We start from the raw sequence: 19,466 nt of genomic DNA on the forward strand, positions 1-19,466 counted from the left end.
TTCTTTCCGTTCTTCTCCAGATCCAACTTTCTTCCTGCGCTGCAACTGCATTGTCTGCAGGCAGCAACTCAGCCAATTTAACACACCTGCAGTATTGATTTACTCCTTTTCGCAGAGTACCTATTCTATAGGACATAAAATCCTTCTTGATTGCACGTCTTAACCTGTAGCCAGAGTGTATTTGTACATGTTTTGTGTACAAAAAAAAAAAAAGTCCAGTTACATACAGGAATAATGCTCAATGTAAGTGTTAATCAGGAAACCACTATGGGAGACCGTAGCCCTGACAAGAGTTTGTTACCCAGAAGCACTTTGTACTGTATCTCATGAACGAGGGTAAGATCCATTCCCATAAAACGTGACCCAGTTACCAAACTAACGAGGTCTCTGACGGATGGTTCTTAACTGTCTTGGCATTTCCATTACTGTTGTGGCCACAGGCCAAGCACCACTTAGGCAAACTTTCAACATGCCTTTTCCTTTTGTTCAAGCTATTTACCCAGACCCGGCCAAATCTTTAAGAAGCTGTTCACTTTCTTCAGAAGCGATTCTAAATACTTGGTCTTCTGAAAACACGCTCTGGCAGATCCAGGCAAGCACTGAAGGCTGGAAACATGGGGCATTTCCTCTGTGGCCTCCCGCAGTTCTCCCCCAAGAGCCCTCACTTTCAAAAGGAGATCTATTTTGTTAAGAATCACGATTAAAAGTTGGAAGACTCAATATCAAAAGCAAACCCAGTACCAGGTCCTTCTAGGAAATGAGAGGTGACACAGCATACAAGAAAGGCAAGGAAGCTTTTTTAAGAGCCACTCATCAGAACTGCGACATGCAAATGAACTCTACTTGCATCCTCCAAAAATCCCCTAATAGCAGGCTCTGCTCCCACCATCCAGAGCAGCTTCCACAGCTCTCCTGCGAGGCCGGCTCCAGTTCAGAGCCCCTTCCAGGCTCCGAAGCTGAGCTATTCCTCCAAACAGTCCCATTCAGTGCAGGTTTTGTGAGCCACTCTAAAGAAAGCATAAAGCTTTGGAGTGCTGTCATTACCTTTAGCAAACACCTGCAGGAGCCAAACCCTGCAACGAGAAATATCACCCACGTTAAGTGACGCACTGATATAGAGCTATTCGATTGCCTGTGTTGAGGCCACACTGAAATACCTGCACAGAGCAGCGTTGCAGCAACTGCATGGGACAAAACAAGACAGCTCACATAGAGACGCAGCAGATATTACTACAGCCTTATTCAGAACGAATTCAGAATCTTTGTCATCATTACACTTCAGCTGAAGTTGCCAGCCCACCTCCCTCCCCGTCGATGCGCTCCACATATTTGCTGGAGTGCCCAAAGAATAAGATAAGCCAATAAATCCAAATTCAGTATCTAGTACTGACGTACCACCGGCACACAAAGACTTTTCAGAAACACAGCCCTCTCGGCACTGGACTATAGCAGGTGTGTCTGATCCTCGGTGTGGAACAAGCTCTTGAACTTATCTGCAGAGATGTCCCGAGAAGAAGCGTGTTTCGGAAAAGGAAGGGCTGATGAAAGGAGCCAGGTTTGGCGGATTACAAACTGCCAGAGGTTTGGACTCAGAGCTGAGGATTTTTTGAAAAGTTTTTTTTCTATTAAGACCAGGACAAACATCATCTGTTCGTTAACTGTATCGTGGCCTCTCCATGTGGCTTGCCTTTTTCCCTTTAGAGCTGGAAAAAAAAAAAAAGCCCTGCGAAGACTTCTTGCTGTAATGGTAAAGGCTGAAAGAGCGCACAGAGGTAAAGAAAGAAAGAAAGTGAAAGCAGCCACAGAGTTTCATGGAAACCTTCTCATAACTTCTGCAATGTTATTTCCTAGCCTCTCTTCAGGGACACATATCTGGATACGCACCAGCACACGGTCACTTGGTGTGTGGTCTGGTCAGCCAAAACTCTATCGCCTGTTTTCTTTTCAGCCCACATCCTCTCTGGAATTAGAAGGAGCTGCATTTCCCCTCACTGGCTTTCAAAAATCCTTGAAGAAGCTGAAAGGGGGTTGAAAGAAGGAGGAAGAGGTTTTGATTGTTTTCCTAAAGGTACTTTCTCCTACTGACACCTCTTTCTTAGGTACTTCTTCAAAGATATCTGTATTGTGTCCTTTGAAAACCTTCTATTTCTCAGAAAGGAAAAAAAATATAAAGACCTGTCCAGTTCTGAGATTTAAAAAAAAAAAAAAGCTCTTGCAGGATACAATTCTAGGTGAGAATAATAACACATTACACACACACAGATGGAGCAACGTAACAGGGAAAGGGGAAGAACACAGGGGACAGACAGCTGCCCAAGTTTTCAGCTTTCACAGCACACAAAGCTACTCATTCTGTACTCTATTAGGTGTTGCACCTCTAATTCCCAAGAGCATTTACGCACATGTTTTGGGGCCATCATGAGTGGGAAAAGAGCATATCACTTCGATGAAGTATAAGCAAATCTAGTCTATCTAACCAGTGACCGTGTCCAAGCAAATTTTCCACACCTGAGACTACAGGACAACCCTCGCCTCAAGTCATGGGACAGAGATGGGACGAGCCAGGAAGGAGCAAGGACTTGCAGGTAAAAGTAGTCAATAAAAGAATTCTTTCCTTGTCTTCAGTTCTTGATGCCTCATAGCTCAACACGTTGCCTCTAAGCTTGTGTGTCACGTTTAATGTACTTTCCTGGAAACATGGTATATGTCACAGCTTTGGTTTACTCAGAACTGTGAGAGTTGGTCAGACTTTCCACTGAGTTATAGTCTGTCAGTGGGTTGTGGTGGTATTGTTCAATACCATGATATTAAGGCACGCTGTATTGCTCTGCTCTTGACTTGCATCTTGTTACTGCAGGGCACCGTTCATGCATTAAGAGCATTAATTGGCTGGATCTTATGGCCAAAACAATACTCTTATTAAACATTTACTGCAACACAAAGGTCTCCCTGCAGTAGAAAGCAGAAAGAGGTAAAGAAATAACAGCAATAATACAACTGCTCTGGGACTCCACAGGCAGCCGTAGCTGTTCCACGGGAGGCCAAGTTTTTATCCACTCGCTTCCAACACGTGCCACAGCCGGACGAGGGGAGGCAGTGGACCAGCACAGGTGGGAAGCAACAAACCACAACAGCAGAAACACACGTGGCCTTCGGCTGAGGCACAGGGACAGAGCCGAGGGAAGAAAACCACGCAAACCTGTGGACTGACTCCACAGCACGAGGGGTGAGTGCTGTAATGCAGGTGTGGGAACTGGCTCTCCCGGCAAAGCCATTTACCCTGCTATTTCAGGGTAATTATACTGCTAGCTGGGTATCTTTCCGCATCAGGACTCTGTTGCACAGCCACAACCTGCATCTGCTTGCACGCTGCCTGGCTAAGCAGGTGCTGTCAGTGCTTCGCTTTACAATCAGACAACACCCTGACTCACAAAATTACATGAGAAGAGACACTAAGCTCACATGAAGATAACCCCCCCGTTTTACACGTATTCCCTTGCCGTCATAGCTTGCTCAAGGCAGCTCTCTGTGACTGAGTTTATTTTCCATTCTAATTAGAAGCACTTCCTGCCTCTCTCATTAACTCGCAGCCACTTCTGATTGCAAGATTACTGGGGAGCTAGTGAAGTCAGATCCAAACACTCCCCACCCAGCCAACGCATGGGAAAAGCCGGACTTTTTCCCTTCCGATGTGTTGCTCCATAGCGTGAGAAGTTGCGGGCGGTCGGAGCCATCTGAGAGGCAAAGGGTCGGACCGCTGGGATATATTCCCCAGCACAAAAGGAAGCATTCAAAAAAAAAAAAAATAATAAAAAAAAAAATAAATAAGGCAGCTACGAAGTCTCCCTTTTGCCAAGCTGAGGAATGACTGTGCTTGGCAGAAAGGAGCGCAGGTTCGAGCCTGGTGACAATTGCAAGGAGGGAAGAAATAAGGCCGAGAAAAAAGTTTCATCTGAGCCGTTAAAGGCAACAAGGAGAGGATAAAGTCTCGGCGGAGCGGTTTGGCATTGCCGTGCTGCTCTGAGCTGCCATCAGCCCCCGCAGACCCAGGCTGTGGGGGGAGAAGTGCACGGGGAGGGACCGAGGCTCCAACTGTGCTGCTGTTGCTCACATTCTCTTAGATATCATTGCCCTGCCAGGTGGAAACGCTCTGTCCATTCTGTCCTTTGCACAGAGTTTCTCTAAACACAACATTGGTCAAAGGATTTAGAAACTCACTGGAGTTTCCTAAACAAAATGAGGGGGTTTAAATTAAACAGAAGCCACCACAAAAAAGAGGTCTGTGTTGCAAGTGCCTGGAGAAACCTTTGCTGAGCTATTTCCCTGCGAGGCATCAGCTGGATAGCGCTCACGGAAGGTTCATGCCTTGAACCCACAACCTGCTTCTTTTATCTCAGGGACTCGTTGGGTTAATGTTACTCTTTGCCTCTTCGCTGTAATTCACCTTCAGAGAGTTCTACCCAGTGCATCTGCTCCACCGCATCGTAAGGGGCTACATTCACAAAGACCACCGGCAAAACGGCAGCGTTCCTTTCTGCAATTGCCTTGGTCCCAAAGAACACAAGAGGATTTTAAAGGTGATGCGCATGATACTGCCTGGGAACACAGCCACTGTCAGGCTGGTCAGCAAGCTTAGTCTCTTATGGAGGTGCTACAGGGATCCCTTAGAGACACGGAAAACAAGCCTCTCTCAAAGGCAGCTACGTTAAGTTCCTTTGAAATTGGAGTGAGATAATCCATTCCTGCTGGGAGCGAGCATACTCTCTGCAGAAAATAAGTGGGCTTGTTATCTTCCCTCCTCTGGCAACAACGGTGCTGGAAGCACACGCAAGCACAGAGCCGACCCTGGCAGGACAGGGGCACATACGACCCCCAGGGATGAACAAACCGAGGGCAAAATACTGTGTGGCTTTTAGCACAGCCTCTGCAGCGATGGGGAGAGTTCAGCGACCCTTTTCCTTCAAGTGGTACCCACAGAGAGGTACCACAGAGCACCTCTCCCCTTGCACATCCATTAATCGGAGCAGGGTGTGCTGGAGGAGTTCGAGACAGCCCCTTCGTCGTCTCCTCCTCCTCCTCCGCTGCCGTCTGCTTACCTGACGGAGAGAGTGAAATCTCCTGGGTTGCTCTTACTGGGTCGAGCCAGAAAGCTGCCATGGACACCCCTGGTGAGGAGCAGCTTCTCTGCCTCAATTCCGCTGATGTTGGGATGAAACCACCTGCAAAGTGCAAAATGCGACACGTGAAACAATAATTAATCTGAGCCTGCCCCGACTGCCTTCCCTGCTGCCCGAGGGGCAGACCCTGTCTTCCTACCTGCGAGGCAGGCAGAGCCCCGATCCCGTGTAGCAGCTCACCCCCTTTCCTCCCCACCACATCGCAGAAACAGAAACCCCTTCCATTCAGATGTTACCGTGGAGAAAGTCTTCTCGGACATCCATCAAGAGAGGTCCCTTTCCCAAAGGGCTTTGTCCCCCTCTTCCTCGGATCAGGCAAAAGCAAGAGCCCCACATGCTTTCTGCAGCACAGACAGGAGATTCCCTCTCTGGAGGAAACCACTGCCTGAGAAAATAGTTTTTTTGACTTTTCTGGCTCCAGGTCTGATCCTGGCCGGCTGCTTCCCACCCAGCACCTACCAGTTGTCGTGTTGCTGGCAAATGAACTGGGACCAAGACAAGACCTGCATCCCTAAGGGCACTTAAGGCATTTCTTTAAGGGTTTCCCAGCACGCCTCCTGACACAAAACCCAGAAAAAACTCCAATATCAAGGGCACTAAACCTCTTGTTCTCCCCAGCAAGAACACAAGCCTCAGGCCTTCGGTCTCTCCCATTTCAGGTTTGTTACGAAGAGGGGATGCTCAGAGCTGGAGAGAGGAAAGGCTTTCCTTTGAGACTCTGTCCGGGAAGGAAAGGCACGCTCTGGTCTGCAATACGCTGCGGCAGCGATGAGCCCTTACGCCGTGCGAGGATTTCTTACACCCTGGTGCAAACACAACGGCGAGTGCGTGTTCCACGATCTCCCTCTTTGCCCAGTCCACGGAAGATAACAAGTCTGCTCCGGCCTCAGCTAAGGCCAGCTTGGACTCTTCAACTTAAGATGAAGCAGCTGCTTTTTAACTCTAGTTAGTCACAGCTCAAACTGTGGTGCCACAGCCACCTTTCCCAAGGGTGCAAAAGCAAACGTCCCCAACCGCACAACTGCTGTGTCCAGTGCTGGGACCAGTACATAGCCAGGGAGGCAGCAGCGAAGGAAAAAGCTGCTTTGCACGCTGCTGGCAAGGAAAAAACAGTGCAGTTGGTGCACATGTGTAACAGGACATAGTAGAAGAGGGAAAGAGAGACAGCTCACCCTAAGGGGAAAAATGTTTCGTCATATTGTGCGCTACTTTAATGTAATCTTTGTATTTTAAGTGTCACCAAACCACCTACTTACCTCACTTCTGATGCTATCAGCCTTGACCAACTTTTCTTGATGGATTTGCAAGAACTGGTGTTTCCCCAGGCTTTAATGTGTACTAAATATGCATACTAGACCGATGATTTCCCACGTGGCACCAGTTTTATCGCTCAATTTTTCAGAAGCCACTGGAAATCCACTTTCTAAATGCCAGGCTCTTTTGAGTAATCTCACAAGTCACCCAAAGAGCACCCCAAACTGCGAGTCACTCGATTCTGAAAGTATTGCTCAGTTTTAGCTCATGCTCCAGCAGATATTTCTGCATGGGACTGCTGTAATATTTTTCGTGAGCAAAGAGGAGAAGATGAGCCACAAGTACCACTGTATGATAACAAAGCTAGCTTATCGAGCGTGTCTGGGCAGCGCCAGCTACAAGAGAACAGGCTGCACACTCAAAACTCCCTTCAGAGTAAAGGCTGATGTTGTAAGAGTTCCTGCATAGGCGGACAGGTCTGCGGCACCGCTCTGAACCAAAAACCGCAACACTGAAGTTTTCCAAGCCAAGTGAAATGTGGGTTCTCAAGAGGAGCGTATCTGGAAACATTTAGTAAGCTAGTTTCTTGTAGACAGCTGTCTGCGGATCAGATTAGCGAACACACTGTCCCCCCAAAGGGTCTGCAAGTTTATCTCGATTGCTGCGGAGAAATGCGTAACCTAGCGTCTCGCCGAGTGCCTGTGTTAGGAAATACACCCAAAGACTCAACCTACAAACATAAGCACACGCACACTCGTTAGAGTGTGTTTGTCTCCGAGATACACACAGAAAAGGTCAAGAAATGTCACCATCTCCTCCACAATTTGGGATTTCCTCCCTCCCACCACAAGCCAAACAGTTTTGATTAAAGATCCTTGAATTCTGGAGGAGGAGAGGTCTATTAGGGAAGGGCCATGGAAACAGATGGTAAACAGGAATCCCAGCGTTTCCAAGCCTTATATTCCTGACATCACAGGAGTGACACCCTTGCATAAATCCACTGCCTGTAGGGCCAGCACTTAACTGTGCCACAAAACCGCTACTGGCATCGGAACGAAAGCCCCTAATGGAGCTTAATGGAGCTCAGGGAAAACGCAAAGCTGCCAAAGGCCACACATCATGTTTCCACTGAGTGCCTAATGGCAATAAAACCAGCACAATATTACTAGCCAGAACATAGTGGGGAAAAAACCTAAGGAATTATCTCTGGTAAAACAGCGGGATGAGAGCTCTTGTAGGCACGTACCCATAGCCGCGAGCACACACCGGTTCTGCGAATATCCCGGTCAGTGTGACAGCAGTGTCCGCCCAGGGGTGCACAACCCTCAAAAACCACCCTGAAAACAGAAGCTACGCACCCCCCCACACCTCCCCTCATCCCCTTATCGCTCGAGGCTCCCATCTAAATACTTCTTGTCCTGGGGTGCTGTGCCTCAGCTGTGCAATGCTGAGAACGGACCACGTTGCGTAGGTTGGCAGTGTCGGGAAGAAAGCAGAGGTGCTGGGGCTGTAAATCTTCCAGCATCCGAGGCACTGGGCTCCCACAAACAAGAAGGTAACGTGAACAAAAGGACCTTATGTCCAACCTCCCTCCAAGTGGAAGGATGAGCGCTTGGGAAGGGAGGATCGTAATCCTCTTTTCCACCACAGCCACAAAAATCTATTTGCATCAGAGACAGGGAAGGAGTATATCGGGGGCAAATTTGGGGCTCTGTCAACTTTGATGTTGTCTTTGTGTCACTAAACAGAAACCTAAATGCTAAATGCCCTTTCCCTTAATGACTCCCACTGCTTGGACAGGAACCAATTCATACACGCATACACAGACAGCTTGTGATTTAGCTTGCGAGAAGCACAAACAATGAGCTGAGGAGAAAACCTTCGCAGCCTTCACAAACAGAAGAGGGAGGAAAGGCAATTTCAAGTTTCAGCAGCAAAAAAAAAAAAAAAAAAAAAAAAAAAGAAAAGAAGAAAGAATAAAAGGGGAAAAATCCCTCCGCAAGTATAGGCACCTCTCCCATGGATTTTCAGAACAAAGAAAACCTCCTTGCACAGCTCATCTTCGGAGGGCTTCTTGAGCCAGGGAAGACACTCCAGGCCTGAAAGAAGTATTTTCAAATTTGAGATCATCTCCATTTGGGAATTCCAGTCCTGAAATCGAGCACTTGCTCCCCAGAGGCTTTTCTGCCTGAACTATGCAGGAATTTGCAAAAACCAGGAGGTTTGTTGCAGCACACATCCTCAACCCCTACATGCAGCAAATGGCTCTCCCACTCGCAGGGTATTCTGGCACACCTATTTCCAGGTCCCAGCTCACGCCCCGTTCCTGTAAACAGGGGAATTAAAAAAACAATAGCAAAACCAGACAAAACTGAACTTCAGGCTCTTTGGTTTGTGAAGATTGCCCCATCCTTCTCAGTGTACACCAAGAGCCTGTCTGCTCTAAAGCTCTCTGCTCCTTCGTCCTGCGGGTGCCACGGCCACTGCATCACCAAAGGTGCTTTTACCAATCCAGCTTGTTTTTCTCCTAGACCTGGAGCAAGCTGTACTTGCAGAAAACAACTTTAGAGCTGTTTTTCATTATGGTTTTTGCTGGAGTACATTTGTTGGTAAGCAAAACCAACCCGCAACAGAGCAGACAAGAAGAAAGCACCAACCCACACATCTCTCACTAAACGGCAATACTAAAACCTGCAAACAGCCTTTGACAGTCCCACAGCCTGCAAGCTCTAGCTGGGTGTCGGAGGAGCAAGGACCACTCACTTGCACGTGAACCCTGGGCTTCGAATCAGACCTTTTGGACTCACGGATTGTTTATAGGAAGATCTGCAATATTCTGAGAAAGCAAGCAAATAAAGAGGATCCAAACTGGATCCCCAGCATAGAGGGAAAAAAAAGCTCATTATTAATATCACGCCATTGTGCCAATGTCAGCAAATGACAAATATTATTGTACAGTAGGTCATTCAGGCAACCGCTCAATTGTTAGCGCTTTTTGCAGAACTGAGTCACCCCTAAAGAATTGCTTTAAATAAGACTGGGGATCTAACAACTTTTCATCTCTACCTCTACAAGTAAATATACAGAGTCTACTTCAGGCAATACTGCTTTCCTGCTAAGAAATGCATTTCCTTTCCATCGTTCAATCCATCTCAAAATCAAACCTAAATGAAAAAGGCACCTGCAAGTGCCTTTCAGGAACCGAAGCTACACAAAGAAATTTATTAAAATAAACAGAGAGAAAACGGAGAGACTTGTGTGCAGTACTAAGTCCCCGACACAGACTAACTGAAAGATAGTGCTTGGGCTGCCGAGGAGGGACCCCCGGCACGTGTAGGGTTCGGTACACCGGAGCGCGGCACGTTCAGAAGCAGAAAAGTCCGTCAGCCACCAGAAAAGCCACCAGAAAACACGTCGTGAGAAACCAGGCACAACCGAGGGTGCCTTGGGGGTGGCAGTCACGGAGGTGGCGTGTCCCCAACACCGCTTTCCTTGCGGGGAGCCCCTCAAAACACCAGCTCCGGGTTTTATCTCCCCACGCTACAGCCGCTCTTCGCCAGCTCTCGCACCCCTGCGGCTGAACGGCTCCCAGCACCACGAAAGCCTTGTGCACGCCGTGGCACGGCCCCGTTTGTGGCCTTTCTCCATGTTAAAAATTATCAAAAAATGTCTCTTTAATTACTAAAGAGTCGTCGTTTCCATACAGTATTACTCATTTCCTCCCTAACATGAGCAGGAATGCTTTCTTCTGCTGGAATGCATCCTTGTGCCCCTGTCTTGGGACAAAATAGAACAAGTAGTTGAGCAACACCGTTACACCCTCAGAAATCTCTAAACCAAGGCATTTTTAAAAGCCTAGTTGGGAATCCCAGTGTTCTAAACAGCTCCAGCAAACATCCCACGGATAAAAAGCACCATACCTGAAATGATACTTCTGAAATGATTCAGACGCCACTGGATGTGGCATCGGGGAATCGGGGTGCCAGCACCCCGATTCACCAGCAGACGCACTCTTGAAAATGACCGTCTGAGATTACCCCAGAGGGATATGGCTCCTGGCTCACATACTTACGGAGCTGTGCTGGTGCCTAAGATCCTTTACCCTATAAGTAAACAACAAAGTTCCTAAGTGAGGTCCCAAAGGGGATAGGAGCAAGTTATTCCAGCTCACCACCTTTTCTTTTTCCCTTTTCTGACACAGCTCGAAGAAGGTACAACGTGCTTCTTGCACAGAAAAGAAAGCTGCCAAGTGAACACGCTGGCTGCTGAGACTCATAGACCAGCAGCCACAGGATATCTACCCCAAAATACTGCACACATGAAAGCCAGAGTCGCCACTGAAGACTTGAAAGCAATTGCCACAGGGCTTGGGAACAACACGTGCCCGGGGTTTCACTGCGCTTATTTTGGGGCATCCCCAGAGAAGCCGGCCCCAGGTGCAGATCTATTGCAGCCCCACCAGCGCCTGGGTTTGAAGGCAAATTTAGCCCAACGTCGGCAAGAGAATTTGGAGCATTTGTAATGGTAAAAACTTCTTTTTGTTAGGCTTGGAGAGGATCAAAGCAAACGTGGCTCAAGAGACAACGCCTACGCGCTTCGTGTGTGGTTTAGCGGCGTTTGGTTCAACACAAACTCCAACCCAACCAAGCGGAGGTGGTTCAAGAAACTGGAAAAGGGGGAGGAGGGGACCAACCGCCACCACATTTCCCTTCTGCTGTGCTACAGCCTCTTGACGCTAGCCGGGAGCAAGGGTCAACGTTCACAGCAGATGCTGTCGATCCGGGGCAGACGGAACCCCCGGTTCCCCAGCCAGAGTCCCCCCGTTCCCACCGCAGTGAAGGAAGGGCAGGATGCGGACCCTGCCCTTGGAGGCAGCCAAGCAAATAAACAGCTGAAGCTTCTTCCAGCAGAAAAAAAAAAAAAAAAGAAAAGAAAAAGAGGAGGCTGACTTGTGAGAGCAGGCGTAACTTGGGGCGACGCAGCACTTTGCAAGGCTTAAGTTTCCTATTCAGCAAATAGGAAGAAGTCTTCAGAGCTGCTTAAAGGATCCAGCCACTTACTATCCATTTAAAGAGAATATAAAGATCCATCAGTTTGCTGTGTTTGCACGCAACAGAGACGCTCCTTTCGGTGCTGAACTGCAAAGGATCCATACCAACCGAGCTCTCGCCATGTAATTGAGGCAGAAGTGAGGCTGAGGCAGTCACAGAAGCAATTAACTCTCTGTAAGGTCATTAATCCTTAGAATGGGACTAGTAGGTGCAAACTTTGGGGCCGAGTGAACGCTGCTGTCCTATTCCTGCAAGAGACCTCAGGTATGGAGGAGGAACACCCATGAATCGGGATCCTGGCTTAGAGAACAGAGAAGCAGCTCTTTTTTTTGGAGGGAGATTTGCTTAGACTGGGACTCAGACCCTGCACGGCATGGTTTGCTCTCTACAGCTTGGGGAATATCGTGCCCACGCACTCGGAAAAGCCACTTTGGCCCCTCAGCTGCCTGGCAACTTGGCCAACCAGGTTACTGTAGGAGACCCAGAGCTAACAGGGATTATTTAGACCCATTTGTCAGAGGAATTCTGCCTGCTGAAGAGACCAGCATCCGTCACGCTCACTGGTTTCCACGAGGAATGACAAAGGCATTCCTCACTTGCACGTTTGGGGCTTTCTGCAGATACAATTCAGGGTAGGAAGAGCTACAGCACCGCAGCTTTCTGAAGGGCGGTGGAAACTTGCTCGTGTGAGCAGGGTGTTCCTTCACAGACCACCTGAGGTTAAGCTGAACAAGGAAGACTGTACTATGAGAAATTGTCAGCGGACCGCATGCTGCCAGCGGCTTTTTGGTTTATAACCCCCTCCAGGCTGCAAAAGGAAGAGCAGACCTTCTAGAAACCACTCCGGACCCCACGCAAAACAGCACGCATCCAGAGCGTCAGTATTGCTAACGTCAAGCATTGAAAAAAGCAGTTAGATTTGGAGCGTAGGGTTTGACATACAAAACAGGCAGTAAAAGCACAGCTGCGTTCTCCTCAGAAGACACTCAGGGTCACCTCGTCCAAGCTTTTCTCTGGATCCACCAGAGCTGGAAGTTTCCTCTGCCCAAAACAGAGATGTTGTGATACTTGCTTGATAGGAGCGGAGACTCCCGGAAAGGTGCTCCGCTTTGCAGCGGGTCCAGCAAAAGTGCAGCACGTGGTGGTACTGACACAGACCCACCTGCGGGATGTCCCTAAAGCAAGAGGCTAAAACATCGGCCAGCAGCGAAAATCCACAGCAAGGTGCTTGCATAGCATGGCATTTCCCAGACCTTCTGGGGGAAGGAGGGGAAAAAAAAAATTGAAAAAAAAAAGAGGATAGACTTTCCTAAAAATATGGAAATAAGCAATTCCACGTTAGTTGAGGAGAGAGGTCATACTTGTCCTGTGACGTTAAGGCTTCATTTAGCAAACTGTGCATTTACTATACAGCAAGGCTGCTGTTTGTTTCAGCATGTTTCCATACTGAATTATTAGCATTCACATCTTCATTGAAAGCCGTTCTACACAGGCATGGCTGCATATAAAGCATTTCTCAAACCTGACAGAGCTGCAACAGCCTCCTTTGTTGGTTCTAGTCTGGTTCAATTCAAATCCCATCAGAAGACTCATTATACCAAGCATAGCCTCAAGGGAGTGTATTAAATAAATATACCCTGCAAATCTATTCAATTCTACATACAGGTAAATATTTTCATTTTCCTAAAGCAATTAGCATCATGACAGCTAACCGTGCCAGTGCACATCATCTAATATCCCCCAAGACTTTTGTGAACAATTTTAAAACAAACAAACAAAATCCTCACTACATTTCTAAATCAGCATACCCATTTCCATAGCAGGTACAGAAGTCTGCGTTGCGTTCTCTGGGGTGCGACAGTCACTTCCATAGAAACCGGCTTGCTTCCTTCCCGATGTATTTTACAGAGCGTTTTCCTAATGGATCTCACACTCCGGTGAGAATGGTTAACTACTTTCTCCGAGAAGGTACACATCTTATTTTCACCAAATTCCAGTAGAATCTAGATGTCTAACATCCTTTGGCTCATTTAAAGAGCCCAACTTTTGCACAACCCAAGTCCTCGCCACTAGCACAACCAGCCAACTCAAAGCAAACGAGGTGTTCATGCAGAAAGTCCCTCCTGTTCCACAAGCAGTCCTGTTTACTCCAACCCTTCAAGATAAGGAACAGCACAAGCAGATGGACTGGTTGCTGAGACCCTGACCCCCAACAGAGGTTGGCAGGATTGCTCCCAACAAGCGGATTCACAGTTTTTACCCATTCTCAAATTGTCTCAGAGAGAGGATGGTGCCTCCAGCCTTTCCGCAGCCCCCCCCACCCCCGATCACTCACACAGGCAGGGCAAAGTCATTTCTAGCTGCTCCATCCCCCTTTGCCAACAGGTTTTGACACCCAGATAAAGACTCCAGTGACAAATCTGGGACAGAGAGGCGCAGAAGCTTGGCTCGTGCGGCACAACCCGTACTTCACGGGATATCGTTGCCGTCCCCTGGTTCTTGACAAACCCTTCAATAAAAGTAACGCAGGCTCTCAGAGTAACCACACAAGAGCAGGTAAGCAGGAGAAAACCCTGCTTTTGACAGGAGTAACCAGTTTCCCCCACCCCTACGGCTGAACTGCTGAAAAGAGCAATATTAAACATCAAGGATGAAAAGGTGCGCTGGGCTGGAAGAGGCCAGAGACCCTTCTTTGCTGCAAAGCAGAAGTCAAGCTCTCCTTTCAGGAGGGGGCAGATCGGTAGTTTTTGCAGGCAAACTGTAACTATTCACAGGGTTTTGTAGGCTTCTCTTTTAACCAGCTGATGTGCCCCACTGGGTTTAGATACCACAAAAAAAGAGCAGGTGCCAGCAACCCCCTTTGCGTGCAGCGGCCAGCCGAGGCTGAGGGGGCACGAACATTTCCAACCGCCAGCCCCACCTCCTGCAGAAAGGCCAGGTTTCCACTGACACCCTGTGAAAAGAAACGGGGTTTTGCTCGGTGTTTCGCCCCCCCCCTTCTTCAATTTCAAGGCATATGGTCAGTGAACGCGTGTGCACAGAAGGACTTCCCCGGAGAAAACACAACCAGAACAACGCAGAGCACTACGCTGGAGCCAAGAGACGAGGCAAAATAGTCCAGCATAGGCTCAGTGACATTGACAGGAGTGGGCACAGCCAGCTTTGGGGTGCCGATTAGCCTAGCTGTGCCCATTCCGCATGGCCGGGTCCTGCAGAACTCTTTTGCCAGGCTCAGCTCAGAGACACTCTCACTTCTGCCCAGCAAAGCAGCAGGAGAGCCAGAGACACAAAACTGGGCGCCCTGGTCCTACATACCAGAGCCCAGGCTGCTAGCCCACTGGCAAGCCCCAGTGAAGCCCCTGGTGCTGTTTTCGACAGCTACCAACACTGCCGTGAAGGATGACCAGCGCTGCTCAGTCTTCTTGCCTTGCTGCACCGCTGGAACCGCGCTGTCGGAACGGCTCACAACCCCTCGGCGGGTTAGATATAGAAGCCACGTTCCCTTCTCGGCAGCTTTTCAAGCCGGCTAGCGCGTCAGAGGGCAACTTTTCCATTTCATTCAGCAGTCTCTGGGCCGGTCCTTCCTGAGACGGTCCCCAGCCCATCTTCTGCAGGAGATGCTACTGGTGCTTGCACAGAGCGGGTGCGAAACAGCCTCGGCTGCGGCGATGGAAACTTCAGCCTACGTCTCTGCCCATTAGACAATGACCTTCACGAAAGGCAAAGCAGAGCTGCTTTGAACTGCAGAGCAGCAGCGTACCTAACGCTCCTCTATGTCAAATTCAAAGAGGGGTTTTAATTCACCACCCACGTTCTGGTTTGAAACTCGAATACTACAGTCAGAAACGGTTTCATATGCAGCTCTTTGGAAGAGCTTTTCCACAAATGTCACTTGCAAGTCAGTGCGCGGGGCAGGGCGGTTTCAAAGAAACTGGGTTTAGCTAGGGATTAGCAGTGGCCTCCGACGACTACGTGGGTAAGACCAGTTTTATGACTTTGTCCTTTAATTCCACTTTCAGTCCTGCCCCTGGAGACCTGGCGGAAGGTGGCTGGACAGACCCACCGCTGTCGTCCTGGGGAAGGGGGCGGCTTTTGCTGAAACACGAAGAGGAGAGCACACATACAAAACCCAGAGAGAGCAGTAAGAGCACTCCAGGAGCTCTTTCCTGCAGGCCTTACAGAAATAGGAGCAGGCAACACCCTCCTGGCAGGGAGCTGGTGCAGACAGTTTCCATTTACTGGCTCTGGAGCCTCAGCTGGCATTAATTGTTAATTAATATAAATTCACATCTGTCCTATCTCCCTGACACATGCAAGATTCTGCACTCATCTACTCCCTATGATTCAGTCCCTTTATCTAAATTATTCTAGTCCATGCTTGCCATTGGCACATCTTCCTCTTTTCACGCGCTGTCCCATTCATTCACCTTCTGAGCCATCCACCCCGTCTCCCCCACCTCCTAAAAGCAGCAACACGTTCATGCTCTGTCACAGTCTCTTAGCGAAGGGTTTCAAGTTGGTTAGGTGTCTAAAGCAATGATTTGGCCTAAGAAACCAGAGAGCTTGTTCAATCTGGCTGACATCAGAACAGAGAGAAATCATTCCAAGGACAAACACCACGAAAAACTCCTGTCGCGTAAATAGCGGCCAGTTAAGGCTACGCATCAGTACCTCTGCCTGGGATGGATGCACACATCATCCAGAGGACCTGGCATCTCTCTGCGGTCCCAGATTCTCTGCTTTGCAAAGCCTGCAAGGGTTCACTCTGCTTCTCTGCTTTAATGTGAAACTGCTAAAATTAGCGTTTTGACTGATGCTCTTTCCTCTTCAGAAACGGACCCCACTCTTTTCTCATATCTTACTAATACAAACCAAAGCGCACAGCCTGCAGTATGCCCTCCTTCATCTCTCGAGCCGGTGACTGGTCACTTAACCACGGAGATGTAGCAACTACACCATGCGAGACAGCATCGCTCCAGCTGCGTGCAGTCCCCTTCGCTAACTTGGCTCCCATCTAGCCGGGACACGGTCTGGACCGATCAAGGTGTAGCCAAGTCCTTCCCTGAGCTGCTGTCAGGTTCGAAGCCTGTAGTGACAAGCGCAGGCACGGAAACCCTTAATCCAAGCGTGTTAAGGTATTCCTTTTCTACATCTTAACTCCCTTTATAGCACAGCCACGATCAGGAGCAAAGCCCCACCGTGACAGATACTGCAGAAAGCTCTCAAAAAGCCGTCCCCGCAACAGGATCTCACAAGGTGAAGTCTGGGAAGAAGAGCGTGGGAGAGACCAGCAGTAGCACGGCTGGCTGAAGTTTACCCAGTGAGACCAGGACTGGGACTGGGACTTCACGCTCTTATTAAACGCAGCCTCCAAGCCTAATTTTCATTAAGGCTGACCAGCCTTGGAAGGGCAATACACGGTTCAAAGAACCTGAAAAGGACTCAAAAGCTTGCAGGCTCGCTCAGCCCTGTCTCCATCGCTGACTGCCCACTCCGTGAAAGTGGCTCTAGGCAGGAGACAGCACGAGCACTGGGGGAAAAGAAAAGTCTGTGAGTACAGGTTCACTTCTCTAAAAAGGCTGTGATCTAAGATGCGAAGAGTCAAAATGCAATCACATGGTTACCTGTGATCTCTCTGGGGAAACCCAAGGCTATTAATCAGGTCATCAGCTCAAAAATAGCAATTTCCAGAAGAAAAGCCAGAAACTGCAAATGCAGACCTTCCCTTTGTGGAAAATACTTCTATTCGCAGCGCACCGCACATGATTTTCACTCTCTGTGTTAAGGAAGCCGGGGTGAACTTTACAGACAAAAAGTTGTGTTCTTACCCTTCTCATTAGATACCCAGCACGACAGCCTCGCTATAGGGTAAAACAGACAGCAGACCGCCACGTTCATATTTTTACTTTTGACCCGAACAACCCCTTGCCGGGCGGGAGGCTGTGACACAAACCAACTCAGCCGAGTACCCTCCTACAGACTCTCGTGGCTCCACGGAGGATCTTTGTCCCAGCCGTGGACAGGGACACCGGCAGCTCGTCAGCACATCTCTTCTGCAGCCACGCTCAGCTACTCGCAGGAAAACTACCATGATTTCAGCAAGAGCCTTTGGCACACAAACCGCCCCGTTTCTGCCACTCGTGTAGTCACACGCCTGTTTCAATGGCATTTCTATCTGGATCTTTCAGCTCCAGTTTTAGGGACACAGCTCAGCCTGGCTTTCAGGAAAGATGGAGGGAGGTCTAAAAGGGGTGGACGGCTCACGGGAGATGCTGATTTCACAGCTCCTTGTCTCGGTGATCCGTCCAGCAGTTGAGGTTAGTCTAGGCTATATCCAAGCTGAAACGGCTGCAGGGAGCCTGACCTCCCTCCGCCTGCGCTCACGTTAAGCCAGAGCGTTTGAAGGCTCTGCCTATCGTAGGGATTTCCTCACAGCCCATCCCACGCCGCCGATAGGGGAAAAAACCTCTTTCACCATCACGTCTTGCGCTCCCCAGATAAAGGCTCTGCAGTGACAAGGAAAAGGAAGCCACGGACAAAATTAAGATCCGGGACGCAAAAATAACATCATCTGCAGGCAAAAAGGACAGCGTGCTCCGCGGGGCGAGAGCAAAGAGTAAGGCACCGGAGCATGAGCGTGCGACCTGCAGCGCGAAGCCGAGTTGTGTTTCACGCTCGCATGGGCGCACATAAAGGATGTGAAAGGGACTGGCGCCCGCCTGCTGTATTGCCGTCTCCTCCTCACCTCATCTCAGCCAGCAGCCGCTGCCCGTGCTGCGGGACCTGTCATTTCGCCCCCCCGCGAAGGGCCGGCTCCCGCAGCCCTCCGGGAGGCTGCGCTAGACGAGGGGCTCGTGGACGCGCGCGAGAAACGCGAGGGATGACGCCTGTGTCGTTTCGAAGGTCCGCCATCACTCGCGGTCCATCGTTTTGCAAGCACTTGGGCTAGCAGCTCTGGTCCTTAGAGCAACAGCTTGTAAAAACTCGAGCACCTATATTGCTCAAGCTTTCCCCTTGCTAAAAAGGCTTCCTGCAACAACATCCTAATACTGGCTGCAGCTGCAGAAGCAGCAGCTCTGGGTTTCTCTTTGGCCAACTTGTGCAGCCAGCAGAGTCTATCCAAATGGTGCAGAGCGAGCATTAGGAGACAGCGGTGGTACATTTACCATACATCAGAGAAAAATCTAACTGATCATACCATTGCTGTGGATCAAGGCAAAACGGAGCGTGCCTGTTTGCCTCTATGCTTGGGTATTCTTGCACCCACAGTGCCTCATGGCTACCATAGGCAGCATGGCTAACTATAGCCACGGAAGGACACTGTCAAACTTGGGGCTCCAGCTGGTCCTCTCTAGCCACAGGATGAGATGCTTCAAACTAAGAACTGAAGGCAGGAAAGAAGGAGGAATTGTTGGAGAGCTTGGCCTCCCATCACAAGTGCAAACTTACATTTTCACTTCCAAAATAAGATGTTACACACTCTTGCTTGGATGCAAGAGTGAGTTCTTTAGAGCATCACACAGTTATCTATCCCACAAGGGCCCGTTCCCACCGATTTACACGTGTTATCAACAGACCCATGTCAGAGCACTCTGAGGATGGAGTCACATCAGAAAGGAGACTGTAGAAACATTGGCATATGAGCTGTAACAGATGAAGAAGATGGGCCATTTGCAGACGAACTCCTGTCAAATCTTAAAGATACTACTGTAGACCCAGCTAGTTCTAGGCAGTAGCCAAGAGAAAAGCACACCTTGTGAAAAGGTTTCCCCTATGCTCAGTTTCTCTGGGCATAGCAGAGCCCTCCTAACATGGGCCACCAACCCTCAAGGTAGTTTTTTTTGCAGAAAGTGAAGTCTGAACATGCTCTGCGAGATGCGGGTTTTCAGCCCTCGCTTCTGCATCTCCATAGTTTCCCCTGTTTGTGTTCAGAGGCGGAGGATGTTGCATCTTGTAAAGTTTTCCTCTTGCCCCGAGTAGCACG

The 19,466-nt window shown here is 49.2% G+C and overlaps 1 protein-coding gene across 1 annotated transcript in view; it reads right to left on the bottom strand.

Moving 5' to 3' along the window:
• LOC142030861 (tyrosine-protein phosphatase non-receptor type 11-like) overlaps positions 1 to 19,466 on the bottom strand; it is a 56,483-nt gene that overhangs the window by 17,166 nt on the left and 19,851 nt on the right. The window contains exon 2 of the mRNA XM_075027282.1: positions 5,097 to 5,219. Within this exon, the coding sequence (XP_074883383.1) occupies positions 5,097 to 5,219 (123 nt within the window). The remainder of the gene's footprint in view (positions 1 to 5,096; positions 5,220 to 19,466) is intronic.

The sequence above is a fragment of the Buteo buteo genome, chromosome 5, assembly GCF_964188355.1.
Source record: "Buteo buteo chromosome 5, bButBut1.hap1.1, whole genome shotgun sequence".
Classification (NCBI taxonomy): domain Eukaryota; kingdom Metazoa; phylum Chordata; class Aves; order Accipitriformes; family Accipitridae; genus Buteo; species Buteo buteo.